The sequence below is a fragment of the Rana temporaria genome, chromosome 5, assembly GCF_905171775.1.
Source record: "Rana temporaria chromosome 5, aRanTem1.1, whole genome shotgun sequence".
Lineage (NCBI taxonomy): Eukaryota > Metazoa > Chordata > Amphibia > Anura > Ranidae > Rana > Rana temporaria.
Window position 1 is genome coordinate 140,484,683 of NC_053493.1, and position 14,463 is coordinate 140,499,145.

At 40.0% G+C, this 14,463-nt stretch overlaps 1 protein-coding gene across 3 annotated transcripts in view; it reads left to right on the forward strand.

Annotated features, from left to right (window-relative positions):
* The window catches only part of BBS9 (Bardet-Biedl syndrome 9), a 514,138-nt gene extending 503,267 nt beyond the window's left edge, over positions 1-10,871 (forward strand). For all 3 annotated transcript variants that reach the window (XM_040353183.1, XM_040353182.1, XM_040353184.1), the window contains one exon: positions 9,815-10,871. In XM_040353183.1, coding sequence (XP_040209117.1) covers positions 9,815-9,858 — 44 coding nt within the window. In that variant the 3' untranslated portion in view covers positions 9,859-10,871. The remainder of the gene's footprint in view (positions 1-9,814) is intronic.
* Positions 10,872-14,463: the final 3,592 nt, after the last annotated feature.

Below are 14,463 nucleotides of genomic sequence, written 5' to 3' on the forward strand. Positions count from 1 at the left end.
TACCCTTGCTACTAAGTTTAAAATACAACTAAAGACAAAACTTTTTTTAGTTTTGGATAGAGTGTAGAGCAGTGGTTCTCAACCTGCTTAGTGCCGTGACCCCTTGATAACATTTCCCAAGTTGTGGGGACCCCCTAACAGTAAAATTATTTTTGTATCGTGGGTTGTCAGCACCCGGGGCAAGACAAGTAATTTGCACCCCTAACCCACAGACATTTAGCTCTCCCTGAGTCCCTTCCACTTGTACAGTATTAAAACCCCTTATGGTACATTTTCGGATGTACTACTCTCTTTGTTCTACTTTCTTTCCCTTTTATCTCTCTCTATCCAAATTTATTGTTGTTTTCCCCCATATCTCTCTCTAGCCGTCTTTCTTGTTCTTTCTCTCCCTTTTTCTTTGTTCTTCCCCTCTTTTCCTCTCCCTTCCATGTATTCTTTATTTTTATTCCTTCTCTTACTCTTTGGTGGGATGAGTGGATTAGATGCTCTTGAACAAGGTCACCTGCTGATCTTAGAACTGTTGTGAGCACTTTTAATGGCAACTATAATCTCAGGTAGTGTTACTCACTGTGCCTCCTACTTTGTGGCATCTCGTAGCAGTGGCACCTATGCGAGAATCAGGAGATAGGGTCTCCTCCAGCCCCTCCCACTTCACATTCCTCACCAGTCAGCTGACCTCTAGCCTCTCCCCCCCCCCCCACCCATGCTGTGAACTGAATGGGCGGCTGCGAAGAGGCTGAGTGGGAGGCCACGGGCACCAGGGACAGCCCAGCTGGGCGGCCACAAAAAGGCAGGAAGAGTGGTGCGGGCTTCAAGAACAGCCCAGGATTCGGGGACCACTGGCAAATCATAATTTGACCCCCGAGGGGGTCCCGACCCCAGGTTGAAAACAAGTTTTTGTTGTTGATGTCCCCCAGTGGAAAAAAATATAATTTTACTCATTATCACTGAAGTGAGATTAAAAAAATCTAGTCTTGTGTATTAAACTCCTACTTGACCACCCATCTCCTAATTATTATTTTTTATTATTAATTATTATTTTTTAGTCAGTGAAATTATATTGTGAGATTTTTTTCTATGAACTAGAACAGGAGTCTCCAAAGTCTGGCCTGCGGGCCACACTTTCCCCATACTCATACAAACTTTAATCCAATGGCGCGTACACGCGATTATTTTTCGGCATGAAAAAAACTGTTTTTCGGCATGTAGAAAAAACGAAGTTTTTCCAACTTCATCATTACAACGACGTTGCCCACACACCATCGTTTTTAAAAAATGCTCTAGCAAAGTGCGGTGAAGTACAACATGTACAACGGCACTATAAAGGGGAAGTTCCATGCGGATGACGCCACCCTTGGGGCTGCTTTAGCTGATTCCGTGTTAGTAAAATGCGATTTGCGCTTTTCTGTCTGTTACAGCGTGATGAATGTGCTTACTCCATTATGAACGGTAGTTTAAGTAGAACGAGCGCTCCTATCTCATAACTTGCTTCTGAGCATGCGCAGGTTTTTAACGTCGTTTTAGCCCACACACGATCATTTTTTACAACCCGAAAAACAACATAGTTTAAAACGTCGTTAAAAATGCAGCATGCTCGAAAACATTGTTGTCGCTTTTCAGAAGGCGAAAAATTATGTGAAGCCCACACACGATCATTTTAAATGACATTTTTTTAAAACAACGTTTTTTTCATGCCGAAAAATGATTGTATGTACGCGGCATTATGCTTTATTTCCTTTGAAGCTTGATAAGCACGGGGGCGTCAGTATGTCAACATTTCTTACCATTTCACAAAGTGGAACAAGACTGAAAAGATAACATTTATACTGCTTTTTTTAGCCTGATTTCTCTTCCTTTAGTTGAAATTCTTCCCCACATCCCTGCCCCCGAGGACCACCCCCACCCTTCTAGCTGTTATAGCAGCTTCTATGAATTTTAAATAAAAAGGAATCAGCACAAGGGGCACATCCGGCTGACTGAGTGTGGGGAGGTGCAGAATTGTTCGGTGGCAGTAAACACACATACGCCGACGTATAACAAGTTACGCCGACCTAAGTGCAAATGTGCGCCGTCGTATCTGTGCGCAAGACCCACAAACAGAGATGCGCCTAAAACCAGGCTACACCCTGCCGTTGTATCTTGCTTACGCCGGCGTAGAGTTAGCGCACATTTAGGCTGGGAGCATGGTGCCGCTCCCATTGATTAGTCATTCAAATATGCAAATGAGGGAAATACAGCGATTCACGAACCTGAGTGCGCCCGACACAGGCCCATAAAGGAGGTGTAACCCAGCAGCAGACATGCAAAGGTCTGCACCAGGGAACACAAGCCAGCAAAGCCGGCGTATTTTACGTTGGACGTGTGTCTGGCTGGGCATAGGTTACGTTCATGGCGTACGCAGTGATCTGGCGTATCTTAGGCAGTTGTTCCGACGTGGTTGTGAGCATGCATAGGGTGATGCGTCCACGTCACGGCGCATGCGCAGTTCCTTAAACGTACTTGTCTGGTGCTCGGACCATCATTTGCATGGGGTCACGCCTCATTTGCATGGGTGAAGCCCACTTCCACCTACGCCGGCCTTCGCCTTCAAAACCTAAGCCACAACGACGCAGCGTTGGGAGCACTGGCTTCCTGAATTCCATGCTTGCCTCTCTGCGCTGCGTTGGCGTGGCATACAGCGTTTGCGTTACGGTGGCGTAATGTGCGCCCAACTCTCTGTGAATCCAGGCCACAGTGTCCAGATGCAGAGAACAGAACTTGTTTTAAAGCAGAATACAGTAACTCACTGGAAGGCACCTGACTGGGGACACTCACAGCATGTGCCAGTAATGTGTAGCAGAACAGGTCTCAGATTTGCCGACAGCATCTGTCTTGAGGGGTGGAATGTGACCTGGCCAGTCTGAACCCAAGCGGGTAGGTCTCCAGAAAGGTGGCATGTCCCTATCCTTTCCCTACTCGCCTGGACCCTCTCCCTGCCACTAATAACTATCCCTCAGACAGGGGACCTGTTCCCACAATACCCACACGCAAAATGCGCACCAAGCCTGGCTCTTCCTGACCCAAGATGGCTGCTAGTTCAGAGAACTAAATGTTGTTTCTGTCTGATGCCTTGTTACTCTACTATCTGCATGAGTCACTTCTGACATGTCTTCCTAACATCAAGAGGTAAAAAAAGTAACAGGGAAGGGAGCTCCAGCACACAGACTGTGATTGACAGTTTCAGCTCTGTTCCTATGTGAAGGGGGTTGTCGCTTCCCTCCAGTCAGCTCTCACTGATCAGAGTGCAACTTCAGCTCCCCTCCCACTGCTTTCTGAATCACACTGATCAGCACTGCAGCCATTGGCTGTATGTGCACATTGAATTCTGGTTTACCAACATGACCGTTTGACAGAAGCTGGTCTAATGATCAGCTCAGACAGGGGTACACACAGACCAAAATTTGCTTGGTTACTACAGAACTGGTCGAATTTGGGTACGTGTGTAGCTGACTTTAGAAAATGAAGGTAAACACGCAAGGGAGAGAGGGGATACTCTGGAAAAAGAATTAATAGCAGGCAACTTTTTTCTTGCCTATGGTCCCATTAGCGAGATCTCCCATCCTGTCCACTAACCCCCTCTCACCTGGACAGGAAATATAAGTGATATCTCCCCAGAATGTATCAGTAAAAACCTTAGAGGTCTTTATTTAGAACAAAATGTCTGGAAACAGATGTTTTCTGCTGGCATAATTAGAGCTTTAAGTTCCTATATAGGTATAAAGGGATATTTGAAAATTATATTTACTGGAAATGTTCCTAATTTGTAGGTATATACTTAGATTAGCATGAAAAACGTACTCACTCTAATCTGTGTGTTTCGTTTTTGTTTGATGGGAAAAAAAGGGATTTTTAATGTCTTAAAGGGGTTGTAAAGGAATTTATTTTTTTCATAATAAGCATCCTTTACCTGCAGACATTCCTCTTTTCACTTCCTCATTGTTCGTTTTTGCTCAGAAGTTGCTCTATTTCTTCTCTGTTCTGTTCACTTTCTGCTTGTCTGATTGTTACTGACCACCGTGATGTTAGGCTTTACTGCCGTGGTCAGTAACGTGCTCGCCCCCTCCTGGGAACTACATCTGTGTGGCAGGACGCTCTCTACGTGTTAGAGACTTCAAGGAGGTGTGAATTACCAAGCGTGCTGCAATTCATACTGGGAAATGTAGTCCTTACATGAACGAGCGATGCAAACCAGGAAGTGAATGAGAGAACAGAAACTAGAATGCCGGAGGTGATATAGATGAAGGAATTTAATAGGTGTTTACTTTTTAACAGAATCATTACACTATTCTGTCTGTCTACCTTGCAGACATTAATTTTAGGCAAAACATTTTTTTCCTTTAAGTTTACCTCCCTTACATTAGTATTGCTATAATTTCTCATTTGTTATACAAATTCACTATATTTAGAATTATTGCCTCTGATTTCATTTTCATAGGTGTCACGATTAGGTTCTAATGAAAGAAAACACCGTTTTTTTCTGGTATATAAAATAAGCAGTGAAGGCTTTTGTGGAACACATTCCACATTTTGCTAGACCAGAATGGGTCAATCTCTGGCTGCTTTTCATAGGCCTAAAACGTCAAAGAACTTGTAAATAATACTCACTGAACTATGTTTAGAGAGTAATGACCGCGATAAGAGTCAACATCCTCCTGGGATTGTAAAACCCCTTCTCTGCTGTTTACACATTGACAGTTCACAATGTAGACATTCAGGGTCTTTATGGACAAGCTTAAGCCATTCTCATAAAATATATTTTTTCAGGAAAGTGATACTTGTTTCATTCCTTGACTTGATAGCTGTAGATTTCGTAGGCTTATAGTAAAATAAATAAGTTTTTTTTTTTTTTTTTTTTTTTTTAAATGTGTACTGTCCTTTTTTAGCAGTGTTATACAATGTTAGCCATCCATAAAGGCAAGGAAAAATTATGAGTTTTGTGTTAAAAGAAAACATAGCAAAATAACTTTAAATTTTTGATACAATTTTAGAATGTAAAGAAGAAGATTTCCTCCCATCTGTTCAGATAGAATTCCAAAATATATATGTAGCGCTACCCCCTCAGGAGCCATTTGATGTCTAACAATCAAACGTGAAATCATTTTTACAGTGTCAACAAAGTTTTTTTTTTAAAACATGCAATTTCAATCTTTTCAGTTAGGCTGGGTTAACCCTCATGCAAATTGTATGTGGGTTTTGCCGCATATAATTCACATAACAGAAGAGTTTACCCAGCTCGCAATGAAGCTGGTTCGCACACCTTCGGGGGTTTCCACGGTCGGCATTTGGAAAGGGTCCTGTGCATTCCGATTCAGGTGTGAATTTAGGCAAAAATGCAGAACTGATTCTCACCTGAATCGATAAACAGGGATGTACCAGACCCCTGCTATGAGCCTGTCGTCGCAGCATGTGTGAACCCAGTCATACTCATTTTAATTGTCCATTTGGCTTAAAGTTTGTTTAAAATGAACATGCTTTGCTTTATTTTCAAGTTCTCAACTTCTTGGTAAGCTGAAACTGAAAGCAACTCTGTAACTAAAAAAAAAATGTAGCCTATAAAGCTACATTAATAATACTTACCAGTCCTGACTCCAGTGGCTCCAATCTTTGCTGTTCAGAGCTACACCTGCCACTGGAATCTTGAGTATCATTGAGTACACTGTTGATGTAGGCTGAACTTAAACAGTTCCACTTTAATACTCCAGTAGGTGAGACCTGTGGCTGGTAACACTGTATGCTGGAGCTGGTCGGGATGTAAGGCTTGTCAGGCTCAGCTTAGACTACAAGAAATGGCGTCTGGCTGCACACAGGCCCGGGACCATTTTTTTTGTATCCCACACTTTTTTATTATTATTATTATACAGATTTTATATAGCGCCAACAGTTGGCACAGCACTTAACAAAATAAAGGAAGACATTACAGTTACATTACAATTTGGTACAAGAGGAATCAGAGAGCCCTGCTCATTAGAGCTTACAATCTAAAAAGTGAGGGTCAATTGATACAAAAGGTAATAGCTGTGAGGGATGAGCTGATGGAGGAAGTAAAACAGTGTTGGTTTAGAAGCAGGATAGGCTTCTTTAAAGATAAGAGTTTTTAGGGATCGTCTAAATATGGATAGATTAGGGGACAGTCGGACAGATTGGGGTAGGGAGTTCCAAAGGATGGGAGAAGCTCTGGAGAAATCCAGGAGGCGAGCATTGGAGGAGGTGACAAGGGAGCTAGAGAGCAGGAGGCTGGCATCTCCCCTCTACATGAAGAGACACTAGTGATGCAGTGTCTGAAAGAGGAGATCGAATTACTCCTAGCCAGAGAAGCAAGGACTACCATGTTAAAGTCCTCAACATACAGAATTTGGGGAATGGTATCTGTCAAGGATTTTTAAAAAAATATTGAAAAAATAAGTATACATTAGCGATAGTATATTTTTGGCCTGTTATCAGCGCTTTAAGAATCAGAAATCTGCTATGCTTGTCATGATACACATATTGTACATAACATCAAAGAGAGTTATCAATGAAGATGGTCACACCCCTGCTCTTAGTGGTATATCATGTATAAAATAATTAGTTATAATCCCTGATACACATGGACCAGGTGGGTTTTATCCCCACTAGAGAAGCGAGAGACAACACTATCAAAGTCCTAAATCTTGTCCATATAGCAAATACAAAAAAGATTCCGTGCATCTTTGTCAGCACGGATGCAGAAAAAGCTTTCGACCGGGTGAACTGGAATTATATGTTCTCTGTTCTTAGACACAGGGGCGGGAGAGCGGATGATTCGGTGGATACAAAAAATGTATTCCGATCCAACGGCACAGGTGAAGGTAAATGGTCTGCTGTCAGACTCATTCCCTATTGGAAACGGCACTAGGCAGGGATGTTCGTTGTCACCCCTCCTCTTTGCCCTTTCGCTGGAGCCTTTCTTTTGTACAGTAAGGCTGAACCCCGACATACAGGGCCTTCATGTCTGAGACTCACAATGCAAGGTCTCTGCTTATGCTGACGATTTGCTATTTAGCTTGACGAATCCCACAATCTCCTTACCCAATCTCATGAAAGAGTTCGATATATATGGAAACCTCTCAAACCTAAAAATACATTTTTCTAAATCGGAAGCTATGGGTATCGCGATCACCCCTCACTCCATATAGACCATTCAATCAAATTTTCACTTTAAATGGACGAATTCGGCCCTTAAATATTTAGGTACATATATCCCTCCTGCCATACCACATACGTTCGCCCTCAACTTCCCTCCCCAGTTGAACAAGACATGTTCCCTCTTGGAAAATTGGCATAAAGGCTTACACTCCTGGTTTGGCAGATGCAATCTAATAAAATTGTGCATCCTTCCTAAGTTCATATATCTGTTTCAGGCCCTCCCTATACAAATTCCTACCCCTTTCCTCAAACAAGTGCAGGCCCTCTTCACCCGCTTCATCTGGGCCCAAAAGAAGCCCAGGCTAAGCTGTACACAAATGTCACTTCCAAAACATAACGGAGGCCTGGCGGTGCCAGATGTTCGGCGATACTACCAAGCCACACACTTGGGCAGGATACTAGACTGGGGACGGAATGTATCGCACAAACTGTGGATGACAATCCCAGACTATAATCCCCCTGAAAAGCGCTTTATGGTGCTACGACTCTCTACCTCCGAGATTGAAATCCCACCCATTGATAGGGCCCACGTTGCGGCATGGCACTTAGGTAGCCATGAAAACACAGCTGATGACGAAAACCTCACCCCTTTATCCAATCTTAGGTAATTTTAGGTTACACCGGGTTTACAACACACAGATTTCACAAACCTGAGGGAAATGGATTGAGAGCGGGCCTCCAAGTTTGTGACTTTGGGCCGCTGGTTATCCCTTGTGGAATTAACTGATATGTCAGACAACTACCGTCTTCCCTTCTGGAAGGCAGCCCAACTGCACCACTTCCTGCATTCAATCTCGAACCCACATTCCTTTTCTCGTCTACAGACGACTTTTGAGGACTACTGTTCGGAATCCGACTGCAGAGCTTTTGGCATGACGTACGCAACATAACGCAAAGGTTTACAGACTATACAATTCCCTCAGACGCATCTTTCTTCCTACTACACCTATCCAAGATCTCAGTCAAAACACAAAAAATCACTACTACGACACCTATTAAACGCAGCTAAGACATGCATACCTCTCTACTGGAAACAGCAGAGCCCTCCAACCATTGGATGCTGGCTGAGAAAGGTGGAGGAAATGAAAAAAATGGAAGACCTGATTCTCATGGCGCAACATAACCTTGAGAAATATACACAGACCTGGAGCCTTTGGAATATTTTTATTTACTCCCATGAGGGGGATCGCCCTCTTAGGGATATAGAACTATAGTGCCCCGGTGTGGCAACACCTCTTCATGCCCTCGCTCTGTCGCAGTCCTCCCACTCTCTCTGACTTATTCTCCACCCTTTTATAGTTTGGCTATCCCCAAGCTAGTGTTATTAAAGAAAAAGATTTGGGGAATATCCCGTATTCTACCATGTTCACACGTAACATATTGTACATCAATATTCTACACATGCATTGATGATGTTGACGCAGCGGGTTCACTGTTTGCAATTTCCATGTATCCTGTGTGTGGTGACACCTGTACTTGTATTGTAATGATGGGATTTTTTCCCCTTGGTGCGTACCTAATAAAACGTATATTTGAAAAAAAAAATAAACAATTAGTTATATGACCTATAGGAAAATTCAGGATAACTAGAATTTGCAAAATGCCTTTCCTGTAACAGAATTACTTTAGCTATCAAACGTTTGTATTGATAACAATATATATTTTGAATTTTTTTGCTTTTGTGGGGAATTAGAACCCTGAACATTATGAGAAATACACTTTATAGCCTTTTGAAAAAAAAAGTACAAATCAATGTATCAGGTAAAGAGAAAATGTATACTGAGATGATGTATAGTCATTGCCAAATTCCAGATACAGTTGAGGGAGATTGGGCCAGGCCATCTACAGTCATCATCCCATACAACACCCAGAATGCATTGCAGTGACCAAAAGTGTCCGAACTGTCCGCCACAATATCACAGTCCTGACAAAAATTGCAGATAACCGCCATTACAAAAAAAAAATGTCATAAATCTATCCCCTATTTTGTAGGCGGTATAACTTTCGCGCAAACCAATCGCTATACACTTATTGCGATTTTTTTTTTTACCAAAAATATGTAAAAGAATACATATCAGCCTAAACTGAGAAAAAATAAATAAATAAATATATATATATATATATATATATATATATATATATATATATATATATATATATTTTTTTTTTTTTTAATTGGGATATTTATTATAGCAAAAAGTAAAAATATTGTGTTTTTTTTTCAAAATTATGAGTCTTTTTTTGTTTATAGCGCAAAAAATATAAAAACAGCAGAGATGTTAAAATACCACCAAAAGAAAGCTCTATTTAAAAAAAGAAGGAAATTTTGTTTGGGAGCCACATCGTACGACCGCGCAATTGTCATTCAAAGCGTGACAGTGCTGAAAGCTGATATTGACCTGGGCAGGAAGGGGTGAAAATGCCCAGTATTGAAGTGGTTAAACTAATATTGACTGCTTGTCCATACAGCCTGTTGTAAAATACAACATTTTCAAAGATGTACAGTATAGAAATCATTGCTGTATATTGATTCTGTAAATACATTCTTAAAGGTTGTAATCAGAATTGCTTGATTCTCTTTTAAGTTTTATTTTTTATTTTCTCTTTTTAGGGCTCCCATCCAGTCCCCCACCAGTAGCAGTTGGCAATGCATAGCTCCATAGTTTTGTAATATATTATTAGTATTGTTTTCAGTTTAAGCAAGGTGAGAATTGCAATGTGACATTATCTCATGTCCTAACATCATGCACTGGCATCAATAGGAAAAAATGTGGAGACGCAAGATGAAAATGAAGAAGAACAAGCTCACACTAGCTTCTGATGTCACCTATGTGGACTGCCACAAAATGGAAACATTCAAGATGCTGCTATGGAGTGGTTATGGGCAGAAGAGGGACAACTACATTTTAAAAATGGTGTCATAAAATATATTTTATACATTTTCAGGTCATGTTAGCTACAACCACAGATTTATAGAGCAATCTTTATTTTGTTTTTCTATGTTGCTAAAATATTTTGTAGTTTTAAACTGAAATGTTACATAGCAATTTTATATGGTTTGTGTATGAAATGGGACCATATTTTGCAAGCCATCTGTGCAATACAGATGGCTACTTACTCTGTCCCCTGGGCCACCAAATCGTCTGTACACTTTTGCCATTAGCCAACATGTAGTTTTGTATCTGCTATTTTTTCCAGTAATCAATAGTTTATTATAATCACCATATGTCAGCTGCTTTTTGATTTAGAGCAATGTTCTACATTGCGAAGATTGCCGGGAGCCATATTTTTTCTTATCCCAGGCAATAGTAAAATGCTGTGCAATCAGTTTACGAGGTGTCATATATGTAAATGTTTATATATTTTTATTAAATGTTTAGCAGTGTGACTATAAACTACTGGGCAAAATGGAGCTAAAACAGATCCTTAATAGACTGTTTTGTAATATTTATATACAGTACATTGTTGGTTTTCTTTCATTTCCAAAAATTTACCAACACCTATTTAGCTACTTTCTTTTAGAAAATTAGAGTTTGTTGATTGAGCTATTAAACATGTTTATAAAAGGGTAAAATCAAAATAGGAATCTGTTGCTTTGTCGTTTCTAGCCCCTTTTTACCTCATTTAACCACCTGTAATAAAAATAAAATGTTTTCCTTGGAATTTCACACTTTGTTTTTGCTATATTACGGTGAAATCCATTTTGCCAGTGTATACTGCCTTTTTATAAAAGGGTAAAAAAATAATGTCTTGTTGTTTTTTTTAAGCAATTTAATAATTGTATGCATTTTTTTCACAGGCAATCTATTACAATAGCTAAATTTTTTACAGTTAGTGTTTCCTATATATTATCTATCTATATATCTTAATTGCACAGTAGAGAACACAACACTGGTGTTCTTGGACCATGGGTTATATGCATCTTTAGGTGATTTGGCCATGCAAAAACTGGACTGCCTATAGTATGTACCCATACTATCCACTCCACGAGGCTCAATTTTTTAGCTTGTGTCCCTAGATTATGTATGTGTTCTCCTCTAGAAGAGTTTTTCTCTTTGTTTTTTGACTTCCAAATCAGTTAGCCTCAGTGTGTACCAGTGGAGGTACCCCACTGTATTGGACCAGCCTGCAATATTTGCTTCAATCACAGGATACTGCGTTAGGTGCTCACCTTAGCACAAAGTGCAATGTGTAAAGTTAGCTGCAGGACGCTATACAGGTCCAGTGCTGTGGTCCTTTTTTATGGTTCCCGGATCTTGAAGACCACTACCTGAAGGTAGCTGGCATATAACCAATGGTCTAAGAATATCAGTCCAGTTCCTATACTGTACTCAAAGATAACGAATTTACAGGTAAGTCAGAATTCCTATCTTGTATTTAATTTTTTTATGTAAATTAAGAAATCTCATAATAAACAGTACAACATATGCATATCATACATTGATTATATGAAAAGGACCTCATGCCATATAAAGTCGCGAGACAGTCACAGACACTAAAACAATTTTTTTTTAGCAATGGTGATATGGTAAATGACTATAAAACCACAATATCACAAACAGTAAAATAAACGCTGTATGGTAAGTTGGGTTCACTTCTTCGGGTAAGAGTATCCTTTTTCTCTCCCCATCCCTGGTAGGCGAAGGCACTCTTGGGTGTATTTATCCACTGTTCATAACATTTATCCAAGAGACTGGAAGATATCTGCAGCAACAGTGTGGTCTCCTCACATGTCACTGTTTAACTCTGACACCTCATGGACTACCACGTTTTCAGCTTTTATTACAATTGGAATTAGCATTGTGTCTGATTGCTTACATATCTATGGTCACACATGGGTTTGTGTTGCTAAACATAGTTACTAATATCACAATATTCATGTTTTCACATTTATGTTTTGAAGTATGATATTGTGTTTTTTACAGTCACTTACTATATCACCATTGCTAGCAATTTTTTTGTTTTAGTGTCTGTGACCTTCTCGCGACTTTATATCGCATGAGGTCCTTTTCATATAATCATTATATGATATGCATATGTTGTACTCTTTATTATGAGAGACAGATTTTTTACACCTTATTGTTTTAATTATTTAGCATTTTTTAAGGTCTTGTTAGGTTGACTTACCTTGTACATTTTCAGCGCTGCACTTTTTACTTACTCATTAGTATATTATACTGATTGAACAAAGGCGTGTGGATTTGTGGTTCATGAGACACCAACCTTTGCATCACTGCCAAAAAAGAAACATTTAATATCATTATTACATTCTATACTTAAAAATACTACTTTACTAGTTCACTAACTAAGCAGACTTTGCTCTTTAGATCAGTAGTCCAGTGACCCAGAATCTTTTTGTGTACTCATGTTTATTGTCAATTTATGAAAACAAGGTTAAGTAGTACTGCAAGGTCATCAGCCCATCAAAGTACCCGAGTACCTGTCCCCAGCCCATCTGAGTACCCGAGTACCTGTCACCAGCCCATCTGAGTACCCGAGTACCTGTCTCCAGCCCATCTGAGTACCCGAGTACCTGTCACCAGCCCATCAGAGTATCCGAGAACCTATCTGCAGCCCATGCCTCATAGAATATACGTTGGGGTGTTTGGTTTCCGTAATTGGGGAAATTGTGTGGGTAATTCCTCTATCCTGGCACTCCAGGACCTTCAAAAGTGTGATAGGAAGGAATGAAATTATATGTGTAATTTATGCTCCTAGAATGTCTGAAGGTACTACTTCAATGTTGGACGGACCTCTCTATGTGGCCAGGCTGTGTAAAGGTCTCACATATGTGGTATTCCCATACTCAGGACGAGTAGCAGAATATATTTTGGGGTGTCATTTTTGCTATGTACATGCTATGTGTTAGAAATATCTTCTAAATTGACCACTTTGTGTAAAAAAAAAATAGGTTTTCATTTTCTTTCCACATTTTACGAAGACTTGTGGGAAAAAATGAACCAGTCAAAAGATTCATTATGCCTCATAGAATATACGTTGTGGTGTTTGCTTTCCAAAATGGGGTAATTTTGTGGGTAATTCAATTGTCCTGGTGCTCCAGGGCCTTCAAAAGTGTAATAGGTCAGAGAGTTCTTGGCCATGAGGTACCATGTTAAACTTCCAGTGACCAGTATGAGAGCGTAAGAGCGATAACACCAAATGTAACACACCTGCTCCCCATTCACACCTGAGACCTTGTAACACCAACGAGTAATGCCCCGTACACACGATCGGAAATTCCGACAGCAAAAGTCCAATGTGAGCTTTTGAACGGAAATTCCGACTGTGTGTATGCTCCATCAGACTTTTGCTGTCAGAATTTCCACCAACAAAGGATTGAGAGCTGGTTCTCAAATTTTCCGACGGAATAAATTCCTATCATCTGTAGCAATTTCGACATGCAAAATTCCATAGCATGCTCGGAAACAATTTGACACATGCTCGGAAGCATTGAATTTCATTTTTGGCTTGACATAGTGTTGTACGTCACTGCGTTCTTGTATGGTTTTTCCGACAGAAAATCCGATAGTGTGTACGCGGCATCACATGACAACGGGGAGGCGAAATGGCTAATTAGGCCCAATTTGGACATTTTCACTTGGGGGTCGCCAGCGGTGTAGACATTAATGCCTCCTGTGTTGAGTTATTTTGAGCGGACAGCAAATTTACACTGTTATACAAGCTGTACACTCACTACTTTACGTTGTAGAAAAGTGCCATTTATTCAGTGTTGTCACATGAGAAGATATAATAAAATATTTACAAAAATTAGAGGGGGTGTACTCACTTTTGTGAGATACTGTATGCTGTGTGTGAAAAAATAACTTGTTATTATGACAATTTTGTGTAAAATAAGAACAAAATGTCAAATTTTTCTTCCAAAATTGTGGTAAAAAAACGACAACTTAAAAAAACTCACCATGCCCCTACTAAATACCTTGGACTGTCTGCTTTTCAAAAATGGGTCATTTAGGTAGTATTTGTACTTTCCTGACATTTCAGGGCCTCAAGAAATTAGATAGCCGTTAGTACATCAGGTGTGATCAATTTTCAATGATTTGCACCATAGCTTGTAGACGCTATAACTTTCACACAGACCAAATATACACTTATTTGGGTTATTTTTACCAAAGATATGGAACAGTATACATTTTGGGCCAAATTTATGAACAAAAATTACTTATTTGCAAAATTGTATCGTAGGAACTAAAAAAAAGTGTTTTGTTTTTTTCCCAAATTTTCGTTCTTTTTTCACTTATG